The 14,665-nt window shown below is 39.6% G+C and overlaps 1 protein-coding gene across 3 annotated transcripts in view; it reads right to left on the bottom strand.

Moving 5' to 3' along the window:
• RASAL1 (RAS protein activator like 1) overlaps positions 1–14,665 on the bottom strand; it is a 310,566-nt gene that overhangs the window by 135,545 nt on the left and 160,356 nt on the right. For all 3 annotated transcript variants that reach the window (XM_053702172.1, XM_053702170.1, XM_053702169.1), the window contains exons 3-5: positions 9,489–9,602; positions 8,796–8,857; positions 3,591–3,720 (exon numbers count right to left, since the gene is read on the bottom strand). In XM_053702172.1, the coding sequence (XP_053558147.1) occupies positions 3,591–3,720; positions 8,796–8,857; positions 9,489–9,602 (306 nt within the window). The remainder of the gene's footprint in view (positions 1–3,590; positions 3,721–8,795; positions 8,858–9,488; positions 9,603–14,665) is intronic.

Genomic DNA, 14,665 nt, shown 5'->3' with positions numbered 1-14,665 from the left:
GTTTCATTAAGACTACTGAGCAAGCACATATGCTGGCACAAGTGATAAAACTTTGTTTGGAGGTGATACATTAAATAACACTACACAAAGTACACAGCTAGCATTTTATCTGGCATAATATAACATTTTGACAGCAAATTTCGATTTAGTCTTAGTTTTAATCTTTTGACTAAAATGCAATTTTAGTTTTAGTCGTATTTTAGTCATCTGAATTGTTTTAGTTTTAGTCTAGTTTTAGTCGACTGAATCTCCAGTAGATTTTAGTCGACAAAATCTAAGGGGTTTAGTTAAAGTGTAATGCATTATTTAAGCATCCTATATAATAAAAGGCCAAGTGTGTTTGTCGGAAGCTGTCATGCGCAGTAGAGACTGCGCACGAGGACAAACACACCTGGCCTTCCAACTGATCTGGCGTGTGGTGGAGTGGGCGTGGCCGGGCGGGTGCGACGTGAGCGTGGCCGAGCGCGTGCAACGTGGGCGGGGCCCGGGCGTGATGTGGGCAGGCCCAGGCATGATGTGGGCGGGACCGGGCATGACGTGGGCGGGGCCTGGTGGGGCCAGATGCCGGGGCCGACTGCCAAGACAGGAGAGCTCTAAAGAGGGGGATAGAGAGACTAGAGCAGAAGAGGGGGGATACAGAGAGGGAGAGAGACAGCAAAAGAGAGGGGGAGAGTGAACAAAAGAGAGGGGGGAGAGAGCACAAAAGAGAGGGGGGAGAGTGCACAAAAGAGAGGGGGGAGAGAGCACAAAAGTGAGGGGGGAGAGAGCACAAAAGAGAGGGGGGAGAGGGGAGAGAGCACAAAAGAGAGGGGGGAGAGAGCACAAAAGAGAGGGGGAGAGAGCACAAAAGAGAGGGGGGAGAGAGCACAAAAGAGAGGGGGAGAGAGCGCAAAAGAGAGGGGGGAGAGAGCGCAAAAGAGAGGGGGGAGAGAGCACAAAAGAGAGGGGGGAGAGAGCGCAAAAGAGAGGGGAGAGAGCACAAAAGAGAGGGGGGAGAGAGCGCAAAAGAGAGGGGGGTGAGAGCGCAAAAGAGAGGGGGGAGAGAGCGCAAAGGAGAGGGGGAGAGAGCGCAAAAGAGAGGGGGAGAGAGCGCAAAAGAGAGGGGGAAAGAGAGCAAACAAGATGGGGGAGAGAGAGAGCAAAAGAGAGGGAGAGAGACAGAAAAAGAGGGGAGAGAGACAGCAAAAGAGGGGGAGAGAGAGAGCAAAACAGAGGGAGAAAGACAGCAAAAGAGAGGAGAGAGAGCAAACGAGAGGAGAGAGAGAGCAAACGAGAGGAGAGAGAGAGAGAGCAAACAAGAGGGGGGAGAGAGAGAGCAAAAGAGAGGGAGAGAGACAGAAAAAAAAAATGGCCTGTGTACACGGGCTTTATGGATTGATTATAACAAATTGCATAAAGTGTTAATTTTGACAGCAAATTTTGATTTAGTTTTAGTCATAGGGGTCAATTTATCAAGCTCCGTACGGAGCTTGATGCCCCGTGTTTGGCTCGCCGGAAACAGAAGTTATGAAGCAGTGGTATAAAGACCGCTGCTCCATAACCTGTCCACCTGCTCTGAGGCGGCGGACAGAAATAAACCCAATCGAATACGATCGGGTTGATTGACACCCCCTGCTAGCGGCGATTGGCCGCGAATCTGCAGGGGGCAGTATTGCACCAGCAGTTCACAAGAACTGCTGGTGCAATGATAAATGCAGACAGTGTATGCTGTTGGCATTTATCAATGTGCAGCGGACATGATACGCAACCTCGTAAATGCCATTTTGATTTAGTTTTAGTCATAGGGGCCTATTTAAGGTCTGTCGGACCTGATCCGACAGTGCGGATAAGGTCCGACAGACCTCGCTGAATGCGGAGAGCAGTACACTCTCCATATTCAGCATTGCACCAGCAGCTGTTGTGAGCTGCTGGTGCAACGCCGTCCCCTGGAGATTCACGGCCAATCGTCCGCCAGCAGGGGGGTGTCAATAAACCCAATCGTACTCAATCAAGTTGAATTGCGGCGAAGTCTGAAGGCTCGCCAGAAACACAGGCCCTCAAGCTCCATCCGGAGCTTGATAAATGGGCCCCATAGTCGTATTTTAGTCATCAGAATTTCTTTCGTTTTATGCTCATTTTAGCCTAGTTTTAGTCGACGAAATGAATACTGGTCCAAAGTTAGTGACATCTGCAGATGTGCAGGTATGGAAGGTTTGTTGATACATTGAGTAATATTGGTAGTTCAGTTGAATGCAGAGACATTGGCAGTTTGAAGTAACTTATGCAGACACAGTGATGTAACAAGGAGACTTCAGTTAGTTTATGTACAGAAATAAAGTTCAAGATTACAATCCTGCTGCAACGGAGGGTTAGATTGCATACAATGCACTAAAATGTATGTGCTACGCCAAAAAGTAGATTTCGTTTGCTTTTTGCTGTAGATCATTCTCAGAAACTAGTATTGAAAGGACAGCCTACACCAAAATGGTTATTGTTTAAAAAGATAGATAACGCCTTTACTACCCATTCCCCAGCTTTGCACAACCAACATTATTATATTAATATACTTTATAACATTTAAACCGCTAAATGTCTGCCTGTTTCCAAGCCACTACAGACAGCCTCTTATCACATGATTTTTTTATTAGCTTTTAAGAACAAGATACTACTAGTTCATGTGGGCCATATAGATAACATTGTGCTCTCTTCCATGGAGTTGTGCAGGAAACAGCACTAAATGGCTACAATTTAAGAATTTAAGTCAATAGATAATAAATAAATAATCATGTGATCAGGGGGCTGTCAGAAGATGCTTATATACAAGGTAATCACAGAGTTAAAAAGTATATTAATATAATCATGTTGGGTAATAAAAGGATTATCTATCTTTTTAAACAATAACCTTTTTGAAGTAGACTGTCCCTTTAAGTAACTATTCCCTACCTGTGCTCACTAAGCAATAGTTGCATGTGATGGCCAGTCATAGTAACACCCTATCAGAAATAAAAGGTGACCCCGGGCACCACCAATAAACTTAACTGCTAAAACTCTCTAAGCCCCCCAGTCTGAGTTAATCCTAACCTTAACTGCTAAGACCCCTAATACCCCCTTAAAAAGCAACCCAGCCATAAACTATAAATCCACTCTCCAAGGTATTCCTCCACCTTAAATACTTGCCTTACCTAATCCCCATAGGAAGGTCCCCACCTAAGTCCATTAAACTAGTTTAAAAAAAGTAGTAACTGTATAAAAACAACAACAAGGGTTTACAAATAATAAAAGCCTCTCTTTGCCTAAGTAACATTAGAAATACTCCTTAATACCCAATATGAACCATTAGTTCCTGCAATGTAAGAAGCAACGGACATTAGGTCGCTGTTTCTTACACTTTCCGCCACCTCTGGGATGGCGGGGAGAAATCACCCTGAACTCGCATGCACAGGGTGATTGACAGGCCCTTCTCTCACGCAAGAGGAGGTGGCATTACATGCTCACTTAAGTGTGTAATGGTACATATGGGCTGTGGACGAACAGGGTCCGTTGCCATATGCCCAAGTTGAAAACCTTGTCCACACACACACTTTAATACATGGGGCCCCCAATGCGTTTACCTGGCCTCCAAAACGTGACAATGCAGGGTGCTCCTATGCTGGTCTTGCATGATATGTAGTTCCAGATAAATCTCCCCTTGAACTTCTTCATCTGGGTCCACACAACTCAGGTTTATCCAGCTGTCTATACCTGCAGAGCATATAAGGTGGGCACAATGTGAAGAGCACACTGTATTACAGCATAAGATATCTCTCTCCACGATATTGGGATACCCCTGTACCTATTTATATACTGTATGTACTTACAAACAAATATGTTTTATTTATCAACCCTTAGGTCTTATTCAGACCTAAGTATTTTTAGGATATGACTCACAGGCATCTACTTATCAAGCCGTCAACCGCAAATACGCTGGAATTCCGCAGCGTATTTGTGGCAGGCCTGATTCCCCTTAGTTATCAAAGGCTAGAGACCGGCAAAAGTAGAATTTTGTGACGTAACATACGATCCGCCGGACTCAGTCCAACACAGATCGATGCTTACGTCATTACAGATGTTCCGAATACAAATTCGGCACAATCTGACTACTTTTGCTAGTTATCAAATTTCTACCAGGTACGCTCACCACTATTCCGGCCCAGCGTACCTGGTTTTCAGTCTGCCACCCAGGAGGCGGCGGATGCCATAGGAATCAATGGGAGTCTGAAAGCAGCAAAAGCTTATGTTCGCTGCTGCCCGATATCCCATTGATTCCTATGGTAATATTTACACCTAACACCCTAACATGTACCCCGAGTCTAAACACCCCTAATCTGCCCCCCTACACCGCCGCCACCTACATTATACTTATTAACCCTTAATCTGCCCCCCCTACATCGCCGCCACCTACATTATACTTATTAACCCCTAATCTGCCCCCCTACACCGCCGCCACCTACATTATACTTATTAACCCCTAATCTGCCCCCCCTACATCACCGCCACCTACCTACATTTATTAACCCTGAATCTGCCGACCCCAACGTCGCTGCCACTAAATTAAATTTATTAACCCATAAACCTAAGTCTAACTCTAACACCCCTAACTTAAATATAATTTAAATAAATCTAAATAAATATTCCTATCATTAACTAAATTATTCCTATTTAAAACTAAATACTTACCTATAAAATAAACCCTAAGATAGCTACAATATAACTAATAGTTACATTGTAGCTATCTTAGGGTTTATTTTTATTTTACAGGCAAGTTTGTATTTATTTTAACTAGGTAGAATAGTTACTAAATAGTTATTAACTATTTACTAACTACCTAGTTAAAATAAATACAAATTTACCTGTAAAATAAAACCTAACCTAAATTACAATTACACCTAACACTACACTATAATTAAATTAATTCCCTAAATTAAATACAATTAAATAAAATTAAATAAAATTATCTAAAGTACAAAAAAAACAAACACTCAATTACAGAAAATAATAAACAAATTACAAGATTTTTAAACTAATTACACCTAATCTAATCCCCCTAACAAAATAAAAAAGCCCCCCCCCAAATAAAAAAAGCCCTACCCTAAGTAATCAGCTCTTTTACCTGTAAAAAAATGTACAAATCCCCCCAACATTAAAACCCACCACCCACACAACCAACCCTACTCTAAAACCCACCCAATACCCCCTTAAAAAACCTAACACTAACCCCTTGAAGATCACCTTACCGGGAGAAATCTTCACCCAACCGGGCCGAAGTCCTCAACGAAGCCGGCTGAAGTGGTCCTCCAGACGGGCAGAAGTGGTCCTCCAGACGGGCAGAAGTCTTCATCCAGACGGCATATTCTATCTTCATCCATCTGGCGCGGAGCGGCTCCATCTTCTAGACATCCGATGCGGAGCATCCTCTTCATCCGACGTCTTCTTGAACAATGATGGTTCCATTAAGTGACGTCATCCAAGATTCAGCCAATCGGAATTAAGGTAGGAAAAATCCTATTGGCTGATGCAATCAGCCAATAGGATTGAAGTTCAATCCTATTGGCTGATCCAATCAGCCAATAGGATTTAGCTCGCATTCTATTGGCTGATTGAAACAGCCAATAGAATGTAAGCTCAATCCTATTGGCTGATTGCATCAGCCAATAGGATTTTTCCTACCTTAATTCCGATAGGCTGATAGAATTCTATCAGCCAATCGGAATTGAAGGGACGCCATCTTGGATGACGTCACTTAAAGGAACCGTCATTGTTCAAGAAGACGTCGGATGAAGAGGATGCTCCGCGTCGGATGTCTAGAAGATGGAGCCACTCCGCGCCGGATGGATGAAGATAGAAGATGCCGTCTGGATGAAGACTTCTGCCCGTCTGGAGGACCACTTCTGCCCATCTGGAGGACCACTTCTGCCGGCTTCTTTGAGGACTTCGGCCCGGTTGGGTGAAGACTTCTCCTGGTAAGGTGATCTTCAAGGGGTTAGTGTTTTTTAAGGGGGTATTGGGTGGGTTTTAGAGTAGGGTTGGTTGTGTGGGTGGTGGGTTTTAATGTTGGGGGGGGGGATTTGTACTTTTTTTTACAGGTAAAAGAGCTGATTACTTTGGGGCAATGCCCCGCAAAAGGCCCTTTTAGGGGCTATTTGTAATTTAGTGTAGGGTAGAGCTTTTTTATTTTGGGGGGACTTTTTTATTTTGTTAGGGGGATTAGATTAGGTGTAATTAGTTTAAAAATCTTGTAATTTGTTTATTATTTTCTGTAATTTAGTGTTTGTTTGTTTTTGTACTTTAGATAATTTTATTTAATTTTATTTAATTGTATTTAATTTAGGGAATTAATGTAATTATAGTGTAGTGTTAGGTGTAATTGTAACTTAGGTTAGGTTTTATTTTACAGGTAAATTTGTATTTATTTTAACTAGGTAGTTAGTAAATAGTTAATACCTATTTAGTAACTATTCTACCAAGTTAAAATAAATACAAACTTGCCTGTAAAATAAAAATAAACCCTAAGCTAGCTACAATGTAACTATTAGTTATATTGTAGCTAGCTTAGGGTTTATTTTATAGGTAAGTATTTAGTTTTAAATAGGAATAATTTAGTTAATGATAGGAATATTTATTTTGATTTATTTAAATTATATTTAAGCTAGGGGGTGTTAGGGTTAGACTTAGGTTTAGGGGTTAATAAATTTAATATAGTGGCGGCGACGTTGGGGGAGGCAGATTAGGGGTTAATAAATGTAGGTAGGTGTCGGCGATGTAGGGGGGGCAGATTAGGGGTTAATAAGTATAATGTAGGTGGCGGCGATGTAGGGGGGCAGATTAGGGGTTACTAAGTATAATGTAGGTGGTGGCGGTGTAGGGGGGGCAGATTAGGGGTTAATAAGTATAATGTAGGTGGCGGCGATGTAGGGGGGGCAGATTAGGGGTTAATAAGTATAATGTAGGTGGCGGCGGTGTAGGGGGGAAGATTATGGGTTAATAAGTATAATGTAGGTGGCGGTGGGCTCTGGGAGTGGCGGTTTAGGGGTTAAACACTTTATTTAGTTGCGGCGGGGTCCGTGAGCGGCTGTTTAGGGGTTAATACATTTATTAGAGTTGCAGTGGGCTCCGGGAGCGGCGGTATAGGGGTAAAACAGTATAGTATAGTGTGGGTGTTTAGTGACAGGGTACCAATAAAGCTGGGGAAAAGTCGAAGAGCAGCGAGATCGATGACTGTTAGTTAACAACAGTCCGCTGCTCATCGCCCCGTACTTGGTGCGCAGCTTTTTGACAGCTTTTTTGGTAACTTTGGAGAAAGTATTCAGGTCCGCGGCCATGATGTTAGGCGATCTTAGGCGAGCGTATTGGTGCCGTTGAATGCAAGTAAGTTGACGGCTTGATAAGTAGATGCCACAGACTCAATTTTAGCAACAAAATTATGATATTTCTCAAGGTGCACAGCTAAATTCTCACAGTTAGGGAGTTTAAACACAAATTCACCTGTTTTATACAATTTCTTGGCTTCTAATTACCCTGAGATTTGCTTCCTGAATGTATTTCTGAGAGTAGTAGCTCTAATATGAAACAGACAGACAGTTTATAGAGAGACAGACACACAGAGAGAGATGGAAGGAAACTGTATTATTTTAAAAGGTCTGAGTTGACTTAAAGGGACATTCCAGCTAAATTTTAAATGCACATCAGTGCATGTCAGTTTTGAATAGAACCATTTTGCAATATACCTGGATTAGCAAAAATGTTTCTGGTAAAGCTACTGCTGCTTCAATGAGAAACTGCATGGGCATGTGCATGTGGAGCATATTTAGATGTGATCTCATTAACTGTAAAGTTCTCAGGTGTGCTGATCTGATAATCGCACCTTGTGGATCTGCAGGATTAGGATTTTGATCTGAAGTCTAATGGGGCTGCATGGCCTTTGGTTCCTGATTGTTTTACCCTTCATGATGTTATGTTTTAGAGTATCATTTAAATACTATTGATGACATATTTTACGCATGTAACGGCAAAAAGAAATGTCATAGATTATGCAGAATTGGAGCGACGGTATACTGGCAGCAGAACTTGTTTTGTTACTCTTGTTTTCTGCGAGTCTCAGGGTCAGCTGATTAAACGGACAGTATACACCAATTTTTATTTAACTGCATGTAACAGACACTACTATAAAGAAGAATATGCAAAAATACTGATATAAAAATCCAGTTTTGAAACTTACTTAGAAGCTCACAATTTAGCACTGTTGATGAGGTAAGGATGGGACACCCACTGAAAGGGGCTGAGAGCAGGACACCCCCCCCCATCCCTTGCATATGAAAAGATCCATCATACAAACAGAAGCAATCTAAAGTCTGTATACATCAGTATACAACTTTGGAACTTGGTTAGGAGTATGAAAATCAGCACAATTTTATTTAAAAATAAGCAAAACTCATTTTTACAAAAATAACCCCAGGTAGGCTAAATAAATGGTTTATGCAAATAAAAATCTAGTGTACAATGTCCCTTTAAGTTCTCAGGTACGGTATTATTATTATTATATATAGCCCAGCAAAATTCAATATTGCTGGGCCGTACTTTTGGTAACTAACCATACTGGTAGTATAATGATTTATTACGTCACATGAATAAAGTCTTCAAGGTTTGATCCATTAAATTACATGTGACAGTCATCTGACAATCAAAGGGTTACTACTATAGCAGGAATTATTTAACTCTTAGATGGCAGTGGAATCATTATATTTTGACATATCATGTATTATCAGGTGCAGTGTAATTACCTCGAGGCTGTGATGCGATGTATTCCTTGGTGAGTGAAATCTTGCCAATGACATCATCATGCCTGTTAGGGGAATCAATTGATGGAAGAGAGTGACACATGCTATGACATGCACTCACTCAAACATGCAGCAACATGCCATATACAAGGTCACATATGCTTTGATAACATTGTGATGTGCACTGACACACACAAGCACACACAGACTACATCAGCTCAGACCTGATTGGCCCCCCTCTCTCACATTAAATCCAGGAATAGATTTAAAGTTGCTGCAAGGCTTATGTGCAAAGAATTATTTTACAGCCTCTGGTCATTTTCTTAGTAAATTACAGTTTTATTCTACATGGCAGTTGCTATAGCATAAATATCCATGAGGGTCCCTGCAGCAGACGTATAGCACAAGTACCATGCTCACAGGTAGGTAGATACAGAGATGATCCAAAGACCTATATGAAGTTTCTGCTTTATCCAAACGCAGAATATGAGAGGAAAAGTTTAACTTTATGATAGGGACCCAATGAATTAACTTTAAAACTTTGTTCCAAACAGGAGAAACATCAGAACTGGAGATATTTTTCTCATTGCACCACTTCAGTTTTTCACACACACTCTTTAAGCTGCAGCAGATCATGATTTTCAATTATTTTCAAAAGGCCCATAATGCATTGCACTATGTGGGAGCATCACTTACCCAATAGTGTCTTCATCCATAACATAGAAGGAGAGGGTATGGAAACCAAGAGGTAGGTGTAGGGTGAATTCCTCACCCCAAAAGGGGTTTAGATCCCGCCACACAGTTGCTGTTCTGCAAGTAAGTGACATATGAAAATTATTAATCAATCATTTTGAATGTTCTTAAACTGCAATTTTGGAGGGATTTTTTTTATAGCAGTCTTATTTCTATATATAACCTAGATTGGTGGATTCATACTATTATATAAACTGCTTTGAGGAAAACTAGAAGATGTAAGAGAAATAGACACTGGCCTAGATTCACTATTAAAGAGGCAGACCAAATTGAGACCAGGGGGCCGATTTATGAAAGTGCGAGCAGACATGATACGATGTAGAGTATCATGTCCACAGCACATTGATAAATGCTGACAGCATACGCTGTCTGCATTTATCGTTGCACAAGCAGTTCTTGTGAACTGCTTGTGGAATGCCGCCCCCTGCAGATTCGCGGCCAATTGGCCACTAGCAGGGGGTATCAATCAGCCAGATTGTATAGGATCAGGTGGATTGATCTCCGCAGCCTCAGAGCAGGTGGACAAGTTATTGAGCAGCACTCTTTAGACCGCTGCTTCATAACTGCTGTTTCCGGCGAGCCTGAAGGCTCGTTCGGAAACAGGGGCGCCAAGCTCCATTCGGAGCTTGATAATTCGGCCCCCAGGAATCATTTTCAGTAACATGAAAGGTGGCTCATTCAAGTATCACATCTCCCAACTAACTTTAGGATGAGGTCAAGAAACCAGGGTCCACTTTGAAGTTAAAACAAATTAAGCTTTGATCTTTAATGTAACTTTCATTCATTTAGAATTCTCATTGTACCCTGTTGCTCTTGGACTTGTTTAATGACTTTACTATAAAGTATAACCACTTGAGGAAAGTTCAGTGATTAATGTGCGAAACCTCACAGAAGCAAGACTGAATCTTAATGATGTTCCAGATTTATAATTAATAAGGAGGAAACATATGCTGCATTAAGCAGAGAGGTCTAAATAATCTGTGCTTAAATGTCCTTGAGTAGAGAGTGTAAAGAATGTAGAGAGTGATGTAAACCTTAAACATCACATATATTACAGGGAGATGGCCAAACACTGATATTAAAAAAGATGTGAATGAATGCAGAATATTGTAATACATATAGTGGCAGGACTTAAAGGGACATAAAACCAAAACATATCCTCCCTCCCCCCACCCCCGTGATTTAGAAAGAGTATGCCATTTTAAACAACTTTACAATTTACTTCTATTATCTGATTTGCTTCATTCTCTTGATATACTTTGTTGAAAACCAAATCTAAATAGGCTCAGTAGCTGCACATTGATGCCTTCTGTGTTTGGCTCACCAAGGTGCATTGGGTTTCACGTCCCTTTAATCTTATAAAACTGCATTTGGTTAAGATCATGTGCAAGAAATTAGTAATAAAATGTGTTTGTTAACCCCTTAATAGATAGAAATATGAAAAATGTGTTGCAGGGTCTGATAGTCACCAAAGAGTTAATCAGCCTGCATAAACCAAGCTTCTCCTCACCCTTTGATGTGCAGATACTCTGGGTCCCAAGCATATAACAAAGCTTTACTATAAGTCTGGTAGAAAGAAAAGTAAGAACGATAAATCCATCCTTTCTGTTTCTATGGAAACCAGATAAAAAGAGGCTGAGAATCTCACACCTCAGTGAAGGGGGCAGATATTTCTCACTTACTCACCTCCTACAAGGACACACAAAGGATAAAACAAGCACACACAAAAAAAAATCTTATTTAAAAGATATTTATTTACATGCTAGTGAAAAAAAATCAGAATATAACTTAATAAGTTAATAGTAAATATCAATATAAATACTAGTGATGGTCTAAATGATCAGTTACAATAGTTTTTCCTAATTCTTGCATGGAATCCTTTATGGTATCAAAAGTGTTAACAAGGACAGTCGCCCCAAATAAGCTTAGAAAGATCCCATTTATCCTTTCCAACATCATAAAATGAGTGTCTCCATTTAAATAAATACGCAAATGTCTATACCTTTACCTCCTTACTGTACATTTTCCTCACAGACAAAAATATATTGTGGACCATCAGGAATCCTACAACAATAAAGAGAACTCTGAATAATCATAGCTTAGAATTTTGTTCGCTGGAATGGTGCCCACTGTTTTTAAAAAAAAAAATTATGTTTTCAGCTACTTGACTGCAACTGACTCCAATGCACTTGAATATATGTCTATATATGTATACATATGTATTTTTTTGTTCATATGTGTGTATCTATGTCTGTAAATACATATATACACATATAAATACATAAATACATATGTACACACATATAATAAGCATATAAATACATAAATACATATATACACACATATAATAAACTTATAAATACATAAATACATATGTACACACATATAATTATATATAAATATATGTATAAATAAATATATATATATATATATATATATATATATATACCGTTATTTATACTGTGCAAAAGTTTTAGGCCACCATTAGATTTGATGTTTTAGCAATCGTATAATGACCATATATAATTATTTCTCAGTCTCTTTATTATAGTACACCCAGAAAATACAGGATATTTGTATGCAGTATTAAAAACAGAAAAAAAAAATCAGAAAAAAAGATTCTATAGGCTAAAGTTGCAAGTATTTAGTGTGACCTCCCCTTACACAATAGCAGGAACCTAGATCTTGTAAACCTAAATGGAATGAAACCCTAATTAATGTCATTGCTAAAACCTGTATTTGTCCTACAGCAAGGACCTGGCTCAGCATCTGGCAGCTTCACCGGGATGCCAAGTTGACCCTTCTACAGTCCAAAGAAGCTTGATCAGGAATGGTCTTTGAGGAAGGGTAGCAGTTAAGTTTTCAGAAGGGGAACTGGGTGAAAAGGTTAAGATATGCTAAAGCTCACAAAGATTGGAATGAAGATCAATGGAAAGAGTATTATGGAGTGACAAATCCAAACTTTACATTCTTGGGTCCAATAATCGACAATATGCGAGAAGAAGAGTTGGAGAGAGATGGAAGAATAAGTGTTTGGGGCCTTCAGTGAAACATGGTGGAGGTTCTGTCCTGGTTTGGGGATGCATTTCTGCCAGCGGTGTTAGAGATATTGTCCGAATTGATGGGATCATGAATGATGAAAAGTACAGACAGGTTTTTTTTTTCCTTCTGGAAAGCACCTGATTGGGAATGGTTTTGTTTTTCAGCATGATAACGATCCCAAGCACACTGCTAATCAAGGGAAATCATATTTGGAGAGAAAAACAGTTGATAAAAAACTCCCAGTCATGGACTGGACTGGTAACTGGTATATACATATGTCTGCTCTTGATTGGTTGAAATTCATAGTAAAAGAAAAATGTCACTTAAAAAACCCATGGATGTATGTAAATTTACAGTGAATAAAAAACAAGATGTTTCTATATACGTTAACTTGCAATGGTTAGTGGAATGGTGCTAGAATTCAGAGCATAAGCCATGGGTGCAGCTAGACTACAACATTTTTCATCTAGATAATGCATGAGTTTTGGCTTGGACTCCAGAGCAGTTATGATCCAAAGAAGTGAGAGATTACCCTTTGCTTACTGAGTTTTTTTTACCTACTGGGACAAGCTTATCCATACAAGCTTACTAATATCAACACAGTGCTCTCTCATGGTAATTTATAGACATAATCCTGAACTACCTTTGAGCAAGTGAGCACTGGGAACACCATCCAGGTGCCACCTGACATAATATATTCTTTATAATGGAATAAACAATGGTAAACTGAAGCCTCAAATTGAGCTGGGAAGACATAGAAGCAAGGGTCTTCACTTCATTGATATACTTAAAGGGACACTGGACCCAAATGTTTTCTTTTGTGATTCAGATAGAGCATGCAATTTTAAGCAACTTTCTAATTTACTCCCATCGTCAATGTTTCTTCGTTTTCTTGTTATCTTTATTTGAAAAAGAAGGCATCTAAGCTTTTTTCTTGGTTCAGACCTCTGGACAGCAGTTTTTGATTGGTGGATGAATTTATCCACCAATCAGCAAGGACAACCTAGGTTGTTCACCAATAATAGGCCGGCATCTAAACTTACATTCTTGCATTTCAAATAAAGATACCAAGAGAATAAAGAAAATTTGATAATAGGGTTAACTAGAAAGTTGCTTAAAATTTCATGCTCTATCTGAATCACGAAAGAAAAAATTTGGGTTCAGTGTCCCTTTAAAAATAAAAACAACTAGTGATCTCCCTTACTCAATTTAAAAGATTATGCCTGAAGCATCTTATAGCTATAATTTATAAACTTCTTCTGTTGTCCAATGAAAGTGCTCCCCTCTTATGTTCACAAATAGAGTGATAAGCTTTCATGATTTAGATAGATAATACAATTTAAAACAACTTTCCAATTTACTTATATCTATTTTGCTTCCTTCTCTTAGTATCTTTTGTTGAGGAAAAGGCAATGCACATGGGTGACCCAATCACATGAGTAATGCAAGTGCAGTCACCAATCAGCAGCTCCTGAGGCTATCTAGATATGCTTTTCAACAAAGGATACCAAGAGAACGAAACAATTTAAATAATAAAAATGAATTGGAAAGTTATTAAAAATTGTATGCTTTCTCTGACTCACTAAAGGAAAAAATTGGGCTTCATGTCTCTTTAGATACCTATCCAGATGGCAAATATATAAGCACTCAAGCTGCAAATGCTGGAGGGGCTGTGGGGAGGAAAGATGGTGGTACTGTAAAATATTGGAAACCTTTTAGGCAGATATATTCCATTTATGAGCACTGTTGTGGACGTATGGATCCTACTAGATCCTGACATTTTTGTTATTCACTTCAATGTCTAAGCTTAGAGATAAAGCTGAAAGATTTCTCATATATCATGTGGAACAGTGGAAAATTCCTGATGTGGCAGCGTTGGTGGATTGGCAGGCGCGAGTTAATGATTTGTTGCAGCTGGAAAGGTTCCATTTTCTGCATTCTGGCAAAGTAGAGTTACACAAATTTAATTTAGAGATGTGGAATGTCAAAATTCATCAAAACATATAAACTCCATTATAGGAGGATAGTCTGAATATTAATAGCTAGAGGTTAGTGATCGTAGATCTATGTAAGGTAGA

Source organism: Bombina bombina, chromosome 2 (genome assembly GCF_027579735.1).
Source record: "Bombina bombina isolate aBomBom1 chromosome 2, aBomBom1.pri, whole genome shotgun sequence".
NCBI lineage: Eukaryota > Metazoa > Chordata > Amphibia > Anura > Bombinatoridae > Bombina > Bombina bombina.
Note: the sequence above shows the minus strand (reverse complement) of the source record. Positions and strands in the feature narration are given on the sequence as shown.